Source organism: Podarcis cretensis, assembly GCF_951804945.1.
Source record: "Podarcis cretensis genome assembly, chromosome: 16".
Lineage (NCBI taxonomy): Eukaryota > Metazoa > Chordata > Lepidosauria > Squamata > Lacertidae > Podarcis > Podarcis cretensis.
The window spans coordinates 28,298,093-28,318,446 of NC_137186.1; the positions used below are offsets into that span (position 1 = coordinate 28,298,093).

General features: G+C 45.3%; 2 protein-coding genes across 4 annotated transcripts in view; one reads left to right on the forward strand and one right to left on the reverse strand.

Moving 5' to 3' along the window:
- Positions 1-20,354, reverse strand: part of RSPH14 (radial spoke head 14 homolog) — a 59,731-nt gene that overhangs the window by 25,919 nt on the left and 13,458 nt on the right. The gene's annotated exons all lie outside the window — the stretch shown is intronic.
- GNAZ (G protein subunit alpha z) overlaps positions 1-20,354 on the forward strand; it is a 40,587-nt gene that overhangs the window by 15,254 nt on the left and 4,979 nt on the right. The window contains exon 2 of the mRNA XM_079957036.1: positions 6,391-7,670. Within this exon, the coding sequence (XP_079813162.1) occupies positions 6,948-7,670 (723 nt within the window). The 5' untranslated portion in view covers positions 6,391-6,947. The remainder of the gene's footprint in view (positions 1-6,390; positions 7,671-20,354) is intronic.

The window sequence follows — 20,354 nt, forward strand, 5'->3', positions numbered from 1 at the left end:
CAAAAGGCTCCAGGGGGTGGCAGGTATCATCATACTTTGCTCCTGATTTGCATAATTTCTTTTGAGTACAGAATCTCAAATGGATTCACTTGATGTAGAATTTGGGTTTCATCTCTGTGCAGACTCTTCTGTGCTTATTCTCGAGTTTAGCCATGATGACCAAAGGAGGACCTAGGGGTGTGTGACTGGTGCGGTCACACTGGGTGGGGAGCTTCTGGGGTGCTGCAACTATGACACCCAATGGAACTCAATGCAACTATGACACCCAATGATTTTGGCACAGCACAAGGTGCCACTGAGATCTGAGGTGCCAAGTGAAGTGGTGCACTGGTGCCAATTTGCTTTGTGAAGATAACAGTTATAATCCATATTTGGAGATTTTCAAAGCGGTACATGCTTTACAGTTGTTTGCTTCCTCAAGTTCCTTTTCACCTTCGTAGGAGTCCCATTTTGAATTGTTTGTGCTCTACAATGCAAGCCTGGCTCCCATGTGTGGCCTTGAGGGCACTTCATGCAGTTCCCTCCCCACAGGTGGACAGACAGCTGTGAGTCTTGTCAGAACTTCCAGAGAGAGAGAGAGAGAGAGAGAGAGAACATACCCCACGTAAGGCATTCTGAGAGTCTGGGAGAAAAGTCTGAAGGGAGTGAACGGATGAATAAGCCTGTGAATGGGAGCTGGTTTTGTTGTGTTTCTTTGCCCTTTCTCCCTTTTCGTTTGTGTTCTTGAAAACTTCAATTTCACTGTGGGTTTCTAGTCATAACTCATGCCTGCCTTAAAATGTTTTGCTGTCCTTGCTTGCATCCACCAGGGAGATGGTGGCCTTTTCAGGAGGGGCACGCTGGTTAATAATAATAATAATAATAATAATAATAATTATTATTATTATTATTCGTACCCCACCTATCTGACTGGGTTGCCCCAGCCACTTTGGGCAGCTTCCTACATATATAGAAACATAATAAAACATTACACATTAAAAGGCTTCTCTATACAGGGCTGCCTTCAGATGTCTTTTAAAGGTTATATCATTACTCATCTCCTTGACAACTGATGGGAGGGAGTTCCACAGGGCGGGCGCCACTACTGAGAAAGCCCTCTGCCTGGTTGCCTGTAGCTTCACTTCTCGCAGTGAGGGAACCGCCAAAGGCCCTCAGAGCTGGAACTTAGTGTCTGGGCTGAACAATGTGGGTGGAGACACTCGTTCAGGTATACAGGTATACAGGGTCAAGGCCGTTTAGGTTAAGAAACAGTCTTCTAAGAAAGGTTTACCTGGCACCAGTTGAAGACCTTTCTCTTCACCCAGGCCTTTTTGATAATTTACGTAGTTTTAAAATCTGTGTTTTGACTTTCAGGCTATAGTGACACCCCCCACCCCACCCCAGCTTTAGCTGTATCTATGTTGCTTTTGATTTTATGTCTTCCATATATTATTTTGCTTATTTTGGTTTTTTACTGATTTAATGTAAGTTTCCTACAGAACTCTATTTAACTTCTGTCTTATTTTATTTATTTTAACTTTGTGTTGTGGTGTGGCATGCTAATGCAAATGAATAAAGTAGCTAATATTTTATCATCAAGCTATTTGTTATAGCCATGTTCGGACTTACGTGGAACATATGATATAAATTCCTTAAGTAAAAGGCACTTCGTTGTAGTCAATTTATGCCCCACCTTTCCATCAGAAGATGTCCAAGGCAGCTAACAGAACAAAAATTAAAAAGCAGTATCAATATCAAAACAGGGTTAAAGGGCACGGCATCAACAAAATAAGCAGGAGTCAAACAGATGGCAGATAAAATTAATCTGCCAAGTTTTAAACCGCCTGCAGGAATGGATGTCTTCAGAAGGGTCATGTATACCAACCCACATGTATACCAATGCCAATGAACTGCTACCAGTCTGCGGTGTGTATAACAGCTCTAGAGCAGATTCTGTACAATTTATCTATGGGATTGAAAGGATTAAGCTCCTAATTGGTGCTGTTGACAGATCAGCTTCTACAGATTAAAGACAGTGCTCTGATCTAATCCAGTTATCTGGGCTCTGTGGCTGCCTGGACCTCACTGCCTCCTCTGCAGAAGAGGAAGAGGAGGAGTGTCTCGAGGACTGGAGGAGCAGGAGTCTGTGAGGAAAGGGAAGCACCGTGTTTGTGGAAGGAAATGCTGGAGGGTGGCTGTGGCACTTGGACCAATATGCTAATCAGCTGGCAGCAACCGTTGCCCATGCAGAAAGTGCAACGTAAATTGGAAGATCATTTTGTAATTGAGATTGGTTGGGGGGGTGGGACTGCTCCAAGTACCTCCATAGAGGTGTCAGTATTTGTTGTTGTTTAGTCGTTTAGTCGTGTCCGACTCTTCTAGACCCCATGGACCAGAGAACGCCAGGCACTTCTGTCTTCCACTGCCTCCCGCAGTTTGGTCAAACTCATGCTGGTAGCTTTGAGAACACTGTCCAACCATCTCGTCCTCTGTCGTCCCCTTCTCCTTGTGCCCTTCATCTTTCCCAACATCAGGGTCCTTTCCAGGGAGTCTTCTCTTCTCATGAGGTGGCCAAAGTATTGGAGTCTCAGCTTCACGATCTGTCCTTCCAGTGAGCACTCAGGGCTGATTTCCTTATGAATGGATACATTTGATCTTCTTGCAGTCCATGGGACTCTCAAGAGGCTCCTCCAGCACCATAATTCAAAAGCATCAATTTTTCAGCGATCAGCCTTCTTTATGGTCCAGCTCTCACCTCCATACATCACTACTGGGAAAACCATAGCTTTTACTATACGGACCTTTGTTGGCAAGGTGATGTCTCTACTTTTTAAGATGCTGTCTAGGTTTGTCATTGCTTTTCTCCCAAGAAGCAGGCGTCTTTTAATTTTGTGGCTGCTGTCACCATCTGCAGTGATCATGGAGCCCAAGAAAGTAAAATCTCTCTCTGCCTCCATTTCTTCCCCTTCTATTTGCCAGGAGGTGATGAGACCAGTGGCCATGATCTTCGTTTTTTTGATGTTGAGCTTCAGACCATATTTTGCGCTCTCCTCTTTCACTCTCAATAAAAGGTTCTTTAATTCCTCCTCACTTTCTGCCATCAAGGTTGTGTCATCTGCATATCTGAGGTTGTTGAGGTTGTCAGTAGTTATCCCTGTGTTATCAGAAGAGCCTGCTGGCTTAGCCCAATGGCCCATCCAGTCCAGCCCCCTGTTCTCACAGCAGCCAACTAGATGCCTGTGGGAAACCAGCAAGCAGGATTCGAGCACAAGTACGCTCTCCCCTCCTGTGATTTCCAGCAACTAGTATTTGGAAGCATTGCTGCCTCTGACTGTGGAGGCAGAGCACAGTCATTGTGGCTTATAGAAGGGTTGGGCATAAGGAGGGCTGGGTTCTCCCGGTAGACCTCTGTGCGATTTGCAGTCACTTGTATAGGCTGTCTGGCTCTTTAATGATAGCAACAGCATAGCTGCTTTTCCCACCTGAATTAAGCTGCTGAAATGAAGAAAGCTGACCAGGAGTAGACTTCTGTGTGAAAGCAGTGTGCGCTCAGTCTAGCTCTGCTACAGGAAACAAACCCCCTGGTTCAGAATGTGCTTAGAAGGCCCCCTGTTCTTTAATTTTAAATATCTCTCTCATGCACCTGGCACTGGTTGGTAGATCTTGGGGTTTTAGTAAAACGAACACACACACGTGTCAATCTGACACACCTGGAGTCTGCCAACTCTGTTTCATAGCATGCCTTCCTCCAGGAATGATGCCTGCAGACGCCTAACCAAATTAGAGTTCAGGAAGAATGTAAGAAGAGTCCTTCTGCAAGAGGAAGGAAAAGACTCAGTTCAGCTTCCTGTTTCTGATGCTGGAGGGCCAGGTTTTTTTGGTGTATGGTGAAAACAAATGCTGGAATGGATGAGCCTTTGGTCTTATTGTCCAAAGAGCTGATCTTCGGTTCATTTTTAACTGTAACTGGGCTAAGTATTTGAGGAACCTAAAACCTACCCCCCCTCTGAAGCTTTTAATATTTATTTTTGCAGTTGCTTGCTGCAAATGACATTGACAGTTGCTTTTTGGTTCTTAAATTGCAAATTTTAAAATCTTGTATGGTTAACCGCTTTGGGCTACATAAGAAAAAAAATTAAGCTTTTTTGACCTGGTGGACCAGAAGATTGTCTCCCCCCACTTCGCAGGCAGTTCACCTGCCAATCACCTGATGTCATGAGAATGATGAATGGGCAGTCCTGTCAAAATTAACCTGTGGTGTGGAGGGAAGGATTGAACTCTGCTCACCAGCAGATAAGTGAAGGCTTCAATCCTGCTCTCCACAGCGGTCTGCTTTGCCAGAGCATTCCCTATAGGGAACGCCTTGGTGAGGTGGTACCCAGCAGGATTGAACCCTGCCCATCAGCTGATGTCACCCAGTGATGTCAGTTGACTGACAGGTGGCTGTGGTTACAGTGGAAATGGCCTCGTGGGTCAAATTGGACCACTGGCAGATGAAGATTGACCCATGGGCTGGAGATTCAACCCTCCCCTTTATAAAGACAGAAAATAATAATGTCAAGAAGTCTTAATATGACAGAAGCAACAAAGTAGTAAAGGCTAAGGTGTCCAGGATATTGATTAAAATGTTCAAATCAGATCATATGTTTTTATTTATGTATGCCATTTAATCAGCAAAGTTTCTAAGCACCATACAATAAAATTATGTCTGTTCTGGTAGTTGCAGTCCAAAATATGCGGAGGACACCAGGTTAGAGAATGCTGTAAAGGAATCCTGGCTTTTTTGCTCAATTTAGAAAGTTGAGTCAGACTGGATGTGTTCTACTGGTTCCTGCTGGGGTTCTGACAGGGAGGGACAGCTTAACTTACTGTAGGCTGAAGTGTGTTGGGAGAAATCAGCAGGAAATGTCATAATATAGGGGAAGACATGAGGAAATAGCAGAGCACTTCAGATACAAAACAGGTATGCACATGCTAATTATGAGATCATTGGAGTGGCTGATTATTGAATTGCTGAAGGGCAAATCTGTCAATTTAAGTTTCTCATTCTTCTCAACTTTAAATTCAGTTCTCTACACTTCCACATCATTTTACAAAGGTCCTCACTGAAATTTATCAGCGTTTTAGTGTGAACTTCTCTTAAGAGACACGTTTTTGTATGGCATTTTGCCCAATAGACACATGTTTGCAGAGCAGTTTCCCAAATATAATGCATTACTGTATGCTATTTTCACATACATTTGCATTTTGGGGCACACTTTAACTCAGCAGATGCATTTTTGTGCACACATTACTTGGCTGGAGAACTGCACTACAAAATTCGCAGAAGTGTGAATTTTGAAGGCTGCCTGTGTTGCAGTCCTTATATTGTTTTGGAAAGTTCCAGTTAAGTGGGTTTACCTTTAAATGTGGGCTGAATCAAATTTCTCTCCCATCCCTAATCAAGAGTAGAGGAAGAAAGCTTAAGGGAAACAAGGGTGGGTGAGGCAGGAAGAACAAGGGGCAAATGTCAACAAAGGCCATCATACATGCTAAGGCTTCCCTCTCGTTTGAGTTGAGGAGTGAGGATCTATTTGGGTATTTGAGGAGCCCACAAAGACCCTCTAAAATAGCCTCCCTCCCTCCCGGGCTGATGTGAGTTATAGTCCACAACATCTGTAGGGCATGGGGTTTGGGAAGGCTGCTCTAAAGGCAACAGAGTTTCTGCACTCATAGAATTGTAGAGTTAGAAGGCACCCCAAGGTTCATCTGGTCCAACCCCCTGCAATACAGGAATCACAGTTAAAGAATCCCTGGCAGATAGCCATTCAAACTCTGTTTAAAACTCTCCAATGAAAGAAAGCCCATTACTTCAGACAAACCCATTTGGAAAGCTTTGCTTTAAGATCTTGATTTAAAAATTCACTCCATGAATTGCAAAAGAAAAAGTTCAATGTCAAAAAGAGAGAAAGGAAAGCAATGGTGTGTGTGTGTGTGTGTGTGTGTGTGTGTGTGTGTGTGTGTACCTGCACATGTGCATTCAATGGGTGTTGGACTCTGAGGCAACAGGGAAGGAAATGGTGGATCTGTCTCCCTTTTCCTCTTCTTTCCTTCATTTTGGGAAAAACTAGTCAAGACAGGGCTGTGCAGGAAGAGGAGGGTTGTCTTCTTCATGAGAAGAGCTTGTAAACAGCTCATGTGGGTTTGGGTAATAAAAACATCAGGCTGGGATGACAAAGGGATTAGGTTTGCTTTTGTGCCAGGCACACAATCTCCAGGGCTCCTCAGCCTTCAGCTAGCTGTGTTTTTGCTCCATTCCAAGATTTCCTGCTTTCTATTTGGGTTGCTTGCTTGGGGGAGGATAAGATGTTCAAGTTCCCCAGTTAAAGAAGTTCATTTAACGTTTCCCCCTCTGTCCCACTGTCTTAACAGGGGGAGACTGTGGCTTCATGTACCCAAACTTGACCAGCATAAAGAATCACGTCTGAAAGGGAAGCCGGATAAATGCAGCACAGGACTGGACAGGAGTTTTCACTGCACCTGATGGCATTGCTACAGCAACTGGAAACTACGAGTGAAACTTAGAAGTGCGGCAGAAGCCAGGGCACCTCCTCCTTGCCTTTGTGCAGGAGAGCTATGCAGGAGAGCAAAAGGGGACACTGGGCAGATTTTGACCACTCTGTGGGCAAGGAAAGCTTCCCTTCCATAAGAGGAACGTGCAAATGCTTCCTCAGAAAATGGGAGTGCTAATGAGCTCTGCTGAAGCTACTGTTTGTTTGTGGTTGTCTGTTATGACTTTGCAACCTTCCTGGGACTGATGTACTTGGTCCTGGGCTATTGAAGGGCATCACAAATTGGACAGTACTCTCACCCTGCTCCTAGAAGATACACCAGATAAAAAGAATCGCTGCAGTTATTTCTGGGAAGCAGAGAGAGAGAGTGTGTGTGTGTGTCTACAGCTATCCCCTTCTGCTAGTCTCTGCTGTACCATGGGATGTAGGCAAAGCTCTGAGGAGAAAGAGGCAGCGCGGCGGTCCCGGAGAATTGACCGCCACCTGCGCTCTGAGAGTCAGCGGCAGCGGCGTGAGATCAAGCTCTTACTTCTTGGCACCAGCAACTCTGGCAAAAGCACCATTGTCAAGCAGATGAAAATCATCCACAGCGGCGGCTTCAACTTGGAGGCCTGCAAGGAGTACAAGCCTTTGATTATCTATAACGCCATCGACTCCCTCACTCGCATCATCCGCGCCCTGGCGACTCTGAAAATCGAGTTCCACAATCCCGATCGCGCCTACGATGCGGTGCAGCTCTTTGCTCTGACGGGCCCTGCGGAAAGCAAAGGGGAGATCACGCCTGAGCTGCTTGGGGTGATGAAGAGGCTCTGGGCTGACCCCGGGGTACAGGAGTGTTTCTGTCGCTCCAACGAGTACCATCTAGAGGATAATGCTGCCTACTACTTGAATGACCTAGAAAGGATTGCTGCATTAGATTACATCCCGACGGTTGAAGACATTCTGCGCTCTCGGGACATGACCACAGGGATTGTGGAAAACAAGTTTACTTTCAAAGAGCTGACTTTTAAAATGGTGGACGTTGGCGGGCAGAGGTCTGAGCGCAAAAAATGGATCCACTGTTTTGAGGGGGTTACAGCAATAATTTTCTGTGTGGAGCTGAGTGGATATGACTTGAAGCTGTATGAAGATAACCAAACGGTAAGTCCAAATGTAGCTTTCGTCCATCCCCCATCTCCTCCAGTCTTCATTGTTTCATTATGTGTATTTTGATACTGCTTGTGGGTTCCAGGCATGATGCTCAGTTTCTTTTCTGAGTGCTCAAGGAGAAGGTATCCTAGAAACAGGTGTCGAGCATCATAACTGCCCTTATATTTCCTATAAGCCTTTCATATGGGCTAGCTTCTGTGACCAAAACAGAATGGTTTTATCATAATGGAAAAGGATAGGGCTTACTAATGCCCTCTGTCTGAAGTTTCATTGCTGCTCTGCCTTCAAAGCTCAGAAGATATGATGACCCAGTCGTTGGACCACGTGACTCTCTTTTTGTAAAGAGACATCATTGTCTTGGCAGCCACTTTTAGGTTGGATGTTGTGTTCCTCTTGCAGGTACTGTTGCCGTGTAAATACAGAAAACTCTGGGTAAAGTATTCTGGAGGGATGTACATGACACAGTTTAAAAAAGGAGTTCCAGAAAGCCTTTGAAGCTTCAAAATTAAGTTGAATTAACCTTTTTGTGCTGTTTAAAATGGCACCCGCTGGTCTGAGACTCACTATCTGCGTGGGTTTTCACAGAGAATTTTATGGTGTTCACTAAACAGCTTCTGTCCATATCATAAAAACCGACTCCCTTTGCAGTCTCTTTATGGTGCTAATACTGGCCTCCAGTTTGCTTGAACAAACAGATACAGTAACTATGGAAATGACTGCATATGCAGAAGTGTGCGTGGATCATTGCATTCACCCTCCTTGACTTGACCTTTGTTGCCAGTTTTGTTTGTGCTTTCCAGTCTCTTTCTTCAATATATAATTTAACTAAGATGGTAACACGCATAATTGTAGATGCTTTGTTTGCAGAAGGTTCTCTGTATGGAATTCCTGGTATCCAATCAATGGCTTTGTTATGAAATATTCTTCATGCAGAAAAAGAGCGCTCATGGCCACTGCTGATAATGTGTGTGCTCAGCAGATGAAAATTCCATATTTATGTCTGGCTTTGATGGAGAATCTCAGGGCTTATCCTGCAAGCCATTTTGCAGATCCCAATCTCAGTGTCACAGCTGAAGTCATAGTTGTGCCTCCACAATGTTGTTGAAGATTTGCAGAGTTTGGGGGGTTGTGGGTAGGAACATAAGAACAGCCTGCTGGATCAGGTCAAAGGCCCATCTAATCTAGCACTCTGTCCTTACAGTAGCCAACCAGATGCCCCAGTGGGAAGCCCACACGCTTGCCCCACTTGCAGTTCTCAGCAATTGCTATTCAGCAGTGTATAGCCTCTGAGAATAGAGGTAGAACAAATGTCAGAGCAAATGTCTCAGGAGCCTTGCACACTCTGCTTTGCCTTCCCCTATTCATCTGAAGCACTTCAGAAAGCTTGGGAGATCTTTCCAAACCTCTGATAATGTCACCCCCTCTGGGAAATAAAGGAAGGGCTTAGTATTCCTGGCAATATTCTCCTGAAACAGATAATTCAGCTTGGTGTCCATAGGAACTGAGGAGAACCTACAGGCCTATGAATTTTGAAACAAAGCACTTTTTTATATAATTGGGGAGGGGGGGAATGCACCCTTTTCTGTAGGATGCAATTAAGTAGTAATCTCAGGCTCTATTTATAATTGATGTGCAATTATGGAGAATGACAAGCAGCTCGAGTCGGGGGTAAGAGCTGCTTCATTGAGAGATCCTTCTGTTCTAACAAATGGTGGGAGAGAGTGAAGCATCATTTCAAACGCTGTTATAATGGTTAATGTGGTTTAGGCAGGGAAGAGATCAGGCAACAATCTTGCCTGGATTGTTTGCAGAGTTGCAAAGCAGTCCTGAAAAGTCCTGCATACCTTGATACCACTCTGGGATTGTAGATATAGAGGTCAATGCAACTTTTTCAGATCAAGGTTAAAATTTGCCACTAGAAGCTGAGCCATCTGGGCTTGGTTCATCATTCGTCCCCTGGCCTGGTGGCCTCCTGATGTTTACTTCTTGTTTCCTTTTACACTGCTTTAATTTTGTTCATTTTTGGATTGGGCTATGTCTATTTTCATTCTAGGAGCTTTGGATGAAATGTAGATTATAAATGCTTTCCCTAAATAAAATTAATATGTTTACAACTCCCATCAGCCCCAGCCAGCAAGACTGACCTAGAACATTTAGATAATCAGACATGTTTGCCAAGGAAGGCTATTGAAATGAGCCTACAGAAAGAAAATTGTTAATTCAGGAGTACCAGGAAATGTAGCTAAGTTGGCTCTTGAACAGTGAGGCTTCTGCTCTTGTTCTTGTTTCAGTTCTCTCACTGCATGCCTTCTAACAATCTTTAACTTGGGGGGGGGAGCCTTCTATAAATTTAAATAATTACATAATTACAGCCCTCTCATCAGATGTAAACTGGTGAAATGTACTCCAAGAAATTGTCCTCCCCTTGTAGCATAATGTTGTATCCAGAGCAACACCCAAACCCTGAACTTGATTGAATCTTACAAGTATAACTTGCCGACCTTCATTGTGATCACCCTTCCCCAACCTGGTGCCCTCCTCACGTTTTGAACTACAACTCTCATCATCCACAGCATCATAAAGCCATGCCGCCTAGGTCTGATGGGAATTGAACCCCAAAACATCTGGTGGGCACCAGATTAGGGAAGGCTGCTGTATGTTGCTTAGATTCAGCCTCAGTCTGGTAGATAAGATTTTTTTGTTTTGTTTTTGAGAAGAGGCCTGACAGTTGTCTTCTCTTCATCTCTATGGGAAACTTTGGGGAGCCAAAGTCTCAGTCCCTCAAAAGCAGCTGTAATCATCCAGGATGGAGAAGAATCCAAGTTACTTGCACAAGTGGGGGTTGTTATTGTTTCTGTTTGTTACTCTGTTATGTATTTTTGTGGTTTTATATTGTACACCTCCCTATGGTCTTCTGATGAAGGGCATTATGAGTACAGTGGTACCTCGGTTTTCGAACGTCTCCATTGACGAACATTTCGGTTTACGAACTCCGTAAAACCAGAAGTAAATGATTCGGTTTTCGAACACGCCTCGGAAGTCGAACATGCCACACGGCTTCCACTGAGTGCAAGATCCTGTGGCCTAGCTGTCGGCTGTTGAGTTTTCGGTTTTTGAACATTTCAGAACTCGAACGGTCTTCTGGAACGGATTACGTTCGAAAACTGAGGTACTACTGTAGTAGTAGTAATAGTAGTAGTAGCAGCACTCCACCCATGTCACTGGGTTGCCCAGCCATTCTGGGCAGCTTCTGACAAATCTAAAACATTAAACATTAAAAAGATTTCAGTCCCATGATGGGGCCTGAATCCAAATTGGAAGGGATGCAAATGGTTCACACCCTCCAGACTGGCCTGGAGTTGTTCAGCAACCAACCGCTCAAGGACCTTGCCCAGGAATGGAAGATTGGGCGATAATAGGCCCTAATGGCTGGGTCCAAAGATGGTTTTTTTAAAGAAGAAGTTTAATAACTGCCTCTTTAAGGGGTTCAGGGAAGACTTCCCTACAGAGGGAAGCCTTCACCATCCCACACAGCCCATTGTCCAACCTGCTTGGCTCACCTTTATGAGCCAGGATGGGCAAGGGTCAAGGAGATAGGTGGTTGGTTTCGTTCATCCAAGCAGCCTGTCCACATCCTTGGAGGCAATAGGTTGAAAATGATCCCATACAACCTGACTAGACAGAGCTCTGGCACTCTCACACCCCAGCTCTGCTACCATGGTGGAGTCTACCTCCTTCTGTATTGAAATGGAATCCATCAATCAATGCCCTTTTAGAACCAAGGGCTCCTGCCCCAAAATGTTCATAACATATAGGGCATGAATATGTCAGTGAGTGTGCAGGCATACTTGGCAACTACTGGGTGGAGGTACAGGGCTGCCATGCTGGGTTCAAGCAACGTTTTGATGGACCTGAATTAGTATTAGACATTACTGGTTTTTATTAGGAATGGTTTGCTGCTCTGCCTGCCACCATGCTCATTCCACTGTTCCTTTTGCCGTTAGGGGAAATGTGCATGGCCTGCCTGGCCAATATCTGTTTCGTTTGCTTAGATGAGTAATCCTTGCAGAGGGGCTGCTGTAAGCGTTTGAACTCCAAAAGCCCCTGACTGTTCCAGCAATCTTCTATTGTCACTGAGAATGGAAAACCTGAGATGTACGTGACCCAAAGTGTCAATGGTCATAAATGTATTGGACAGTTCAGAGCCACTGCTTCCATCAGATACAATTTCCACTGTTGCTGTTATCCTTGGTTTTGAATCAAATCTATTTCTGTTTAAGCTTTTTCTCCTTTGCAATCAAGCCGTTTCCTGATTAGGGAGTGTTAAGTCTGCAGTCCTAAAGGTTATTTGTATTGTTGCAAGGAGTAAATGCATTAAATTGGTGATACTTCAGAGAAAACATCTTTTGATGAGACTGCAAGCCATCATGCTGAATTTAATATTTTCAATCAGCAACTATCTATAAAGTCATCAATATTTCCTGAGGGATGTGGTAGAAGATAGAAACTAGCAATCCTACAAAGTACGGTAATATGATTCTGCAATAGAAGAGGATCAGAGCACGGTTATGGTTCAGGTAATGGAACTATTGCATGTTCAACATTTAGTGGGCGTACAAAGATATGTGCACATTAGACCAGGAAAAAGCTGGAATATAATCATTCCTGACAAAGGAATGCATAACCCCGGTCTTTTAAGCTAAAGATAATCTGAGGAATATTATCAAGACAAGAATTTTACACAATTGCTCAGTGTGAAGGAGCCAAGAATAAATGGACAATTGACCACTATGAAAAATAGTATAGGGTTTTTTTTACATGTGTCCTTTAAAAAAAATGAAGATACTATTGGATGTCCAAAATGAGACTAATTCGGGAGGCCTGAGCTTAATTGGCACACACAAGGGGGTGTATAAAAACACACACACAAAAAAAACCAAGAGTTTGTATCAAGAATGACTATGGGCACCTTTTGCTCTCTTTTCTGTGCTCCAGTGAGCACTCTTGGAGTGGTTGGGAGAACTCAGCCCTAGGCAGTGAGGGTACATGTTGACCTTCCCCAACCCAGTGCCCTCTAGATGTTTTGGACTAGAAATCCCAACAGCCCTAGCATCATGCAGCCTTGTTTGACAGAGTGCTCTGTTCTGTGTATTGAGGAACATGTTTTGGACATGCAACAGTCTGCTTATTTTGCTTGTAGGGTTTTGTTTTTTTTAAACTGGTGAAACTGGCAATTTTCTAAGACAAGATTTTATGAAGATTTGTTAACTTTGTCAGCAAAGGGTCTTGTGGGAGCATTGTGGCATAATCTGTCATGGACTACAGCCCACTTCATCAAATGCATAGAGTGTGATCCTCTTGTGTCTGCAAAAAGAGCCTGGTCACCTTTCACAATAGCAGTGGTTGGCGATAACAGAATCATCTTGGGATTGCTGTGTGAATTTTGTGCATCTGTACTGAGACAGTAGAACAAGGTCTCTATTTAGACACAATTGACTAGAACTGAAAATTTTCATAAATTGCAATTTCACCCTGGATGTTCCCCTTTAAAGCTGCTTAATTCCAGGCCACATTAAGCTCAGTACAGTGGTACCTCGGTTTAAGAACAGTCCTCTTTAAGAACGATTCGGTTTACGAACTCCACAAAACCGGAAATAGTGTCCCGGTTTGAGAACTTTAGCTTGGTCTAAGAATGGAATCAGAATGGTGGAAGGGCACTGGCGGCGGGAGGCCTCATTAGGAAAAGCGCACCTTCGTTTAAGAACGGTTTTGGTTTAAGAATGGACTTCTGGAACAGGTTAAGTTCGTAAACCGAGGTACCACTGTAACAGAGAGGCCCAGTAGGCTGAAAAGTTCTCCTACTGATTCCTGAATGATTGCCATATCTGGTGTCAGATCTGTGTACAATTATTTAACCAGGCCAGTCCCTAAGCAAAAGAATATTTTTTTAATTTGTCAATTTGGGTACAAATAAATCAGGCAGGCTTGCACAAGTTGTGACTCAGCAAGCCAAATGCTTGATAATCTGCTTGTCCATCCCCCCACCCCCACTTTTTCTTTTACTGCCTGCCAGGGGAGTTGTCAAGCAACCATCTGGCTGGCCGCAGGACACAGCCAGTGGGCTGCATTTGGCTCAGTAGGTCATAATGTTGTGCTGGCATTTTCTACAAAAAGAGATTCAAAGACCTCTTTTAAATGTAGGTGCCTGAAAATACATCTGATGCTTGAGTCTGGCTTTGTTAGAAAATAAAATGTTTTAAGGCTCGCTTTTGGATGGTGAGTGGCCTTTTCTTATTGACAAACGCTGGTAAACTCGAGTTGGACTCACTCCGCATAGGACAGGTGGGATGAGCTGGAACTGCCTTGACTGGGGTGCTGCTCCCGTGCTCAAGGAATTTCAGCTTGCAATATTAAGCCAGAAGCTTCCTCTATTTCAGCAGCCCCAGTTCTTTTCCTCCCCTGTTTCCATAACAACGTGTCTGTAATGGAGCACATAAATGCATTCTGAGGTTTTCTGACAGCAGTGCCCTTCCATCGTTAGCTTGTAAATCCTAAATTCTCACAGCAGAACCTGGGGAGTCTGTAACACAGAGGGGGTTTCTTTAATGGTAACTGTCAGCCCAGCCCAGAGCTAGGCACTGGCATTCTCAAGGCCAGGCTCTGAAGGGAAGTGACTTGTGCACAACACTATCCAAATTTCATGTGCAGCAGCCCCAGCTGGAAAGGAAAGAAAGATGGCTCTTGTGCACTCATTCTTCCATCCCTACATTTTCCTCTGTGCCTCTGCACAATTTCTATTATTCACATCAACAGCGTTAGCTTGAGGGGTGAATGGCTGACTCATGTGGACTTGGCTGCTTCCACAGTGAGACCCCTCTGATTCAGACAGGGGAAACCAGACACATGTTTCAGATGATGTTGGTCCTGCTTCATGTAAGTTTGAGTACAACCTGTCAGATGATGTTTACATGCTTATTCTGCTTCAATATTATTTAGAGGACAAAAGCCATCCTATAATGTTGAGATGTGTGTTTAATTGTAGAAAGTAAGTGATTTGGGGGGCAAAGGGGGTGAGCAGGCGGATCCCCATACTTGCCAAGTAAAGGGGGCATATGGCAGGTGCAGCTGGATGGGTGCTTGCTAAAGTGCTCTTTGCTATAGAGCTATTAAACGTATGGATTATTTATGCCTTTCCCCCCTCCCTTGCATCTGGCCATTCTCCTTCGTCAGGCAGCTGCAATGATTTGTTTAGGTAACATATAGATGCCTGTTCTGCTAAAGCAGAGATTTTCAACCTTTTCCAATCACGGCTCCCTTGACCAACTACATTCTTTCTGCGGCACCCCTGTGGGGCTCAGGAGCCCAGTTGTGCCACTGCTTTCCAGCAGAGCTGGCAGCCTCTCACCCTTTTTTCAAATACCCTCCCTTGTGGAGTGTTCCCTCAGCCTCCTCTCCTCTCCCCTCTCCTTAGGAGTCCTCTGGGCAGCTGTTGCTGCCACCCCTGGTCTCTGAGCTGCTCACCCTGCCCCAAAGAGAGGTGCATCCTCACACTGCCCCATAGAGGCCTGGGACTACAGCAAGGGCTGGTGGATTGGCTGGCTGGACTCCCTCGCCTGCTTGCTGGGCCTACTCCAAGGCCACCTCAGCTCCTGGCAACCAGCACCTTCTGACCACCCCCAGAGACACCATTCACCTGCAGAGCTTGTAGCCAGGGCTGCTGCAACAAACAGCTGTGCAAGCCTTTGGGAGGCAAAGATGTGATAGGGCATCAGAGGAAGGAGGGAGGGAGGGAAGGGAACAGGGACGGAGACCAGAGTTGCCTGTGGCACTCCTGACTATCATTCAAGGCACCCCAGGGTGCCATGGCACACTGGTTGAAAACCACTGTGCTAAACCATCACCTCCCCCTCTCCTTCTGAAGTTCCTGGATGGTGTGTCTTAATCTCTTTAGCAGATAGGCATGGCTCCATTCTCCAAATGCCTCACTAGGGCAAGGGTCACCCAGCCATGCCTCACATGCACAGCTGTGCAGAGCAGTGGGAGATCCCAGGAGCCCAACCGTTTTATTCCCTTCGGACTTCGCAAACAATTTATTTGAAATTTTCAAATAAAATTTATAGGTGCGAGCAACTTCTGTTAGAGTGGAATAATAGGTTTTCTTTGGTGCTGGGCAGCGGGGATGCATTCTCCTTACCCTGCTCCTCAGATCCCTACCACCACAAAAATGTGTGCTGAAAATTAAGATTTGTGATTAGGAAGGCCCTGTTTAAAGACATCTTAACTGGAGTTAAGTTTTTAAGGACAGGGCAATGTAATGTTACTTGACTTTCTGCCTTTTGCATTTTATTTTCGAAAGTGACAACATTATCATCTTGACATACTGGGGGGTGGGGGTGGTTATACACATGTGCTTGAATGCATTGTTAAAAATAGGCCTCCTCTAAAAAACACACACACCCAACTCCTCCAGTTTCCTTAAACACAGATTGAGACTTCCTATATGATGCATATGCACACATACAAAAGTTGCCTTCTTCACAGAATCAAATCGAGTTGAGCAACATTACATTTCCTTCTCGACCAATGGTTCTGATTTTGTGGGAATAGCCTACCTACTTGAAATGGATTTGCAACATTTTGGCACTGATACTGTGCTTTAATCCTCTTGGAATTGTAACTGGTTTAGAAGGCATCAGCAGGGGTCCCCAATTTCTGCCTCCACCCGTGCCTTGCTCTGGGGAGATGTTGTGCATGGGTTGGAATAGTGCGCCACAACTCTGTTTGGTGAGATATCTCTCAGAGAAGAAGACCACTGTTCCATGCAGTGGCATCCTCAATGTCTTGAACAATAATGTGAACACTATGTTACAATTTTCATAGAGAGAGAAGCCTCATAATTAAATGTGCAGTATACGTTGTTTCAAAGCCTGTACAATAATGAATCCCTAAGAGATTGCTAAGGGACGCAGGTGGCGCTGTGGGTTAAAGCCTCAGCGCCTAGGGCTTGCCGATCGAAAGGTCGGCGGTTCGAATCCCTGCGGCGGGGTGCGCTCCCGCTGCTCGGTCCCAGCGCCTGCCAACCTAGCAGTTCGAAAGCACCTCCGGGTGCAAGTAGATAAATAGGGACCGCTTACCAGCGGGAAGGTAAACGGCGTTTCCGTGTGCGGCTCTGGCTCGCCAGAGCAGCGATGTCACGCTGGCCACGTGACCCGGAAGTGTCTCCGGACAGCGCTGGCCCCTGGCCTCTTAAGTGAGATGGGCGCACAACCCCAGAGTCTGTCAAGACTGGCCCGTACAGGCAGGGGTACCTTTACCTTTACCTTTAAGAGATTGCTATGCTGACATAGCAGCGTCAGCAGCATACAGGTCTTGCTTTGAGCAGAGCAGCCCATGGATCCTCAATCTCAGATTCCCAGAGCAGGCATTACTAGGGATGGACTTCTTCCTGCTTCCCCAGCATTCTCTTGAGGGTCATTAGGACCAGAGCAGAGAGACACGCCCTTTCCCGCTATCCAATGAACTACCAAGGGCAGTACAATTCACTCTTGCCAGAAGCCCAAACTGACCGCTTGCAGAGGGCTTTTGAAATCAGGGTTTGGCCTGCATGTTATTAGCCCAAGTGCTACAAGTTGTCCACCCTGGTATAGTGCTTGCCTTAAGGGTGCAACTAATTGTTACCAAACAAAAAACCTGGAGAATAATTTCCATATCTGGTTTTCCTTTCCCAGTGGCTTCCTGTGAGTCCTGGCACCCAGACACTGGGGGCAGATTTTGTGAAAAGGAGGAGGACTTGGCATGGTGGGGATGGCACTGTCTGCAGCACCCCTTTCCCTTTTCATTGGCTGATTCTGCCCCCTGAGCCAAGATTGGAGCTGCAGCCCTGCAAACATGCTTATTATGGTGCTGCAGCTAAGGAGGCCTCTTAGGGCCAAGCTGCCCTCATCTCCAGACTGCAGAGCAAGCATTACTGTGACATGGCTGCAAAATCAGGGCATAACAGACTTATTTTTTATTTATTTTATTTTTTGTCCCACCTTCCTCCCAGGCTGGCTCACAACATCGATTAAGACAGTTGCAGCTAAAAACACACCATCAATAAAAATATTTTTTTAAAAAAAACACCAATTAAATAAGTACAGTGGTACGTCGGGTTACATACGCTTCAGGTTACAGACTCCGCTAACCCAGAAATAGTGCTTCAGGTTAAGAACTTTGCTTCAGGATGAGAACAGAAATCGTGCTCCGGCGGCGTGGCAGCAGCAGGAGGCCCCATTAGCTAAAGTGGTGCTTCAGGTTAAGAACAGTTTCAGGTTAAGTACAGACCTCCGGAATGAATTAAGTACTTAACCCGAGGTACCACTGTAACCCTATTAAAAATTACTTAAAACCAATTTAAAGTGCAAACACGCAAAGTGCAACACCCACCCTCAGAAGAACCTGTCACAACAGACATTAAGTGGCCAAAGGCCTGCTAGAACAAGGAAGTCTTTGCTTGCCAGCAAAAGCAGAGAGGGAGTCAGGCAAAGCTCCCATGGAAGGGCATTCTACAGTCTGGTAGCAGACATCAAGAAGGCCTTCTCTCATGTCCTCAGCAAATGTGCCTGTGAAGGTGCTGGGACTGAGAGTGGCGTCTCCCCAGAAGACGTCAAAGCCCAGACAGGCTCATATAGGGAGATATGGTCCTTCAGGCAGCCTGGACCCAAGCCATATAGGGCTTTGGAAGTGGAATAGGAAAAATCCTTCACCCCTGAAAAACAGACTGGTCTCTGTGTTAGGGAATCATTCTGCCAGAAATAAGTAGAAAGTTTCTAGAAGGCTCCAGAGTTTTTCCTTTATATATGGGAGTGGTACTCTGAGCTTAATTAGCATCAGCTGGAAGTGCAAATAAGAAGACGACATCTGTCCGAAGAGTATTGCCTGTAAAATATTCTGAAGGACTGCTCCTGTAATTTACGACGTATAGGAGATGAAAGACTTTTGTTTGAAAGTGTACAGTTAATTGCTGTTTATGTTAACAGTCGAAAATATATTGGCTACCGTAATGCTTGTACCCGGTCTGGGAATAAAATCTCTTGACCGAGACTTCACAGAGTTTGTGTGAGTCATCTTTAGAACAACTTCGTCATTGTCCACTGCTTCTGCGCAAGAGACAGAAAGAAGATAAACTTTGCTAAACAGTTTTAAAGAGGTTTTACCTAACCACCTATCAAATCTGCCATTAGTTCTCTGATGCAAATTAAAGAAGAAAAGGCAAGAGACCGATTTTATTTTTAAACAAATTCAGAAAGAGCTTAATAGGGAAATATATCCCTATTATGGTAATGCTTAAAGGATTGTGTGGAGGTGAATGTGGGAGTGGGAGGGACCGCAAGAATAATAGTATACAGTGGAAAATAATTACCCACTCCATTTGCAGACAGTTTTTAATGGAGAAATATTAGGGGCTTAATATTTCCCCCTCAGGCCACCATTTTGGCAAAGTAGCCCTTGCTGTGATAAACTGCAGCTGGGTTTGGTGTAATTATGACCGAAGGGGGCGAATTGCCCCCTTTCTGTATCGGCAGTCAGGAGGGGAGCTGCAGGCACTGGGAAGGGTACCTTTGGGGGCTGCCTGGCTAAGGCTGCGCTTGAACCCAGTCTGTCTGTGGGAGATGAGGTTGCCGTATACACACGCAAACAGGTTTGCTGCTTTGAGCTGCTCTTGGCTTCTGTCTTGCTGTGGAATAAAATAAGCACATAGGGTTGGCTAGTGGGTGGGGACAGACGTACCTTTTCCTCAGCTGCATTTGTTGTGCTTCCTTAAAGATGGGGACGTTATGACACTGATCTGTGCTTCTGTAACCTCCAAAATGGACTGCTGCCCAGTAGTGTAGAGGAGGCTGCAGCGAGTGCAGAGGGTTGTCACTTAAAGTCTTCTAATGACTGGGGTGAAAGGTGTGAGCATGTCCAGTCCAAACTGGCTTCTGGGCTTTAAGGCCCCTTCGGGCCTAGGACCCATACAAGCCTCAGGGACCTTGGAAATACTACACAAGAGGCAGCAGAACTCTTTAAGTCCTCACATCCTCTGCAGCGAGTCACTGTGAGAGGGAGGGAAGGAAACACCTCCAACCCACCTCCTTGCTTTCTGATGGGGTGGGCTTGGGGTAGATGGTGGGGAGAAAAAGCAGGAGGCCTTTTCCAGCCTGGATTCTGATCCCTGAGGGACCAGGGTTGGTGATGGGGGCTTAGCAGCTCAACTTTGCTTTTGAACAGGCATTTAACAACTGCCAAAGCTTGTTTCTGAGGTCAGGCCCAGGAGAACTTTGCTGGCACCACTACAGCTTCTTTGCTTGCTGTAGCAAATGCCCCTCTGTGGAGTACTAGGCTAGGCCTGAAAGCCTTGCCAGGTCTCTACCAGAAACATCTACCTCACCCCATTTGTAAAGAGCATAAAGGGCTTCCTAAGAACCTGCAACTCTATGAAACGATCCAAGTAACATTTGTGCTCCTGCCTGTGGGTCTCTGTACCACCCACCACCCTCTTTCGCATAGTTTCAGCTCACATATGCAGAAAACTTATGAAGAATCCTCTGCCATTGGGGGACACTTGGTGTGGACACTTTGCGAACCTTTGTGTGGAATGTTTCATGCCTGTCTCTGTGCCTGCTTCAGTGCTACAGTACCTGACACACACAA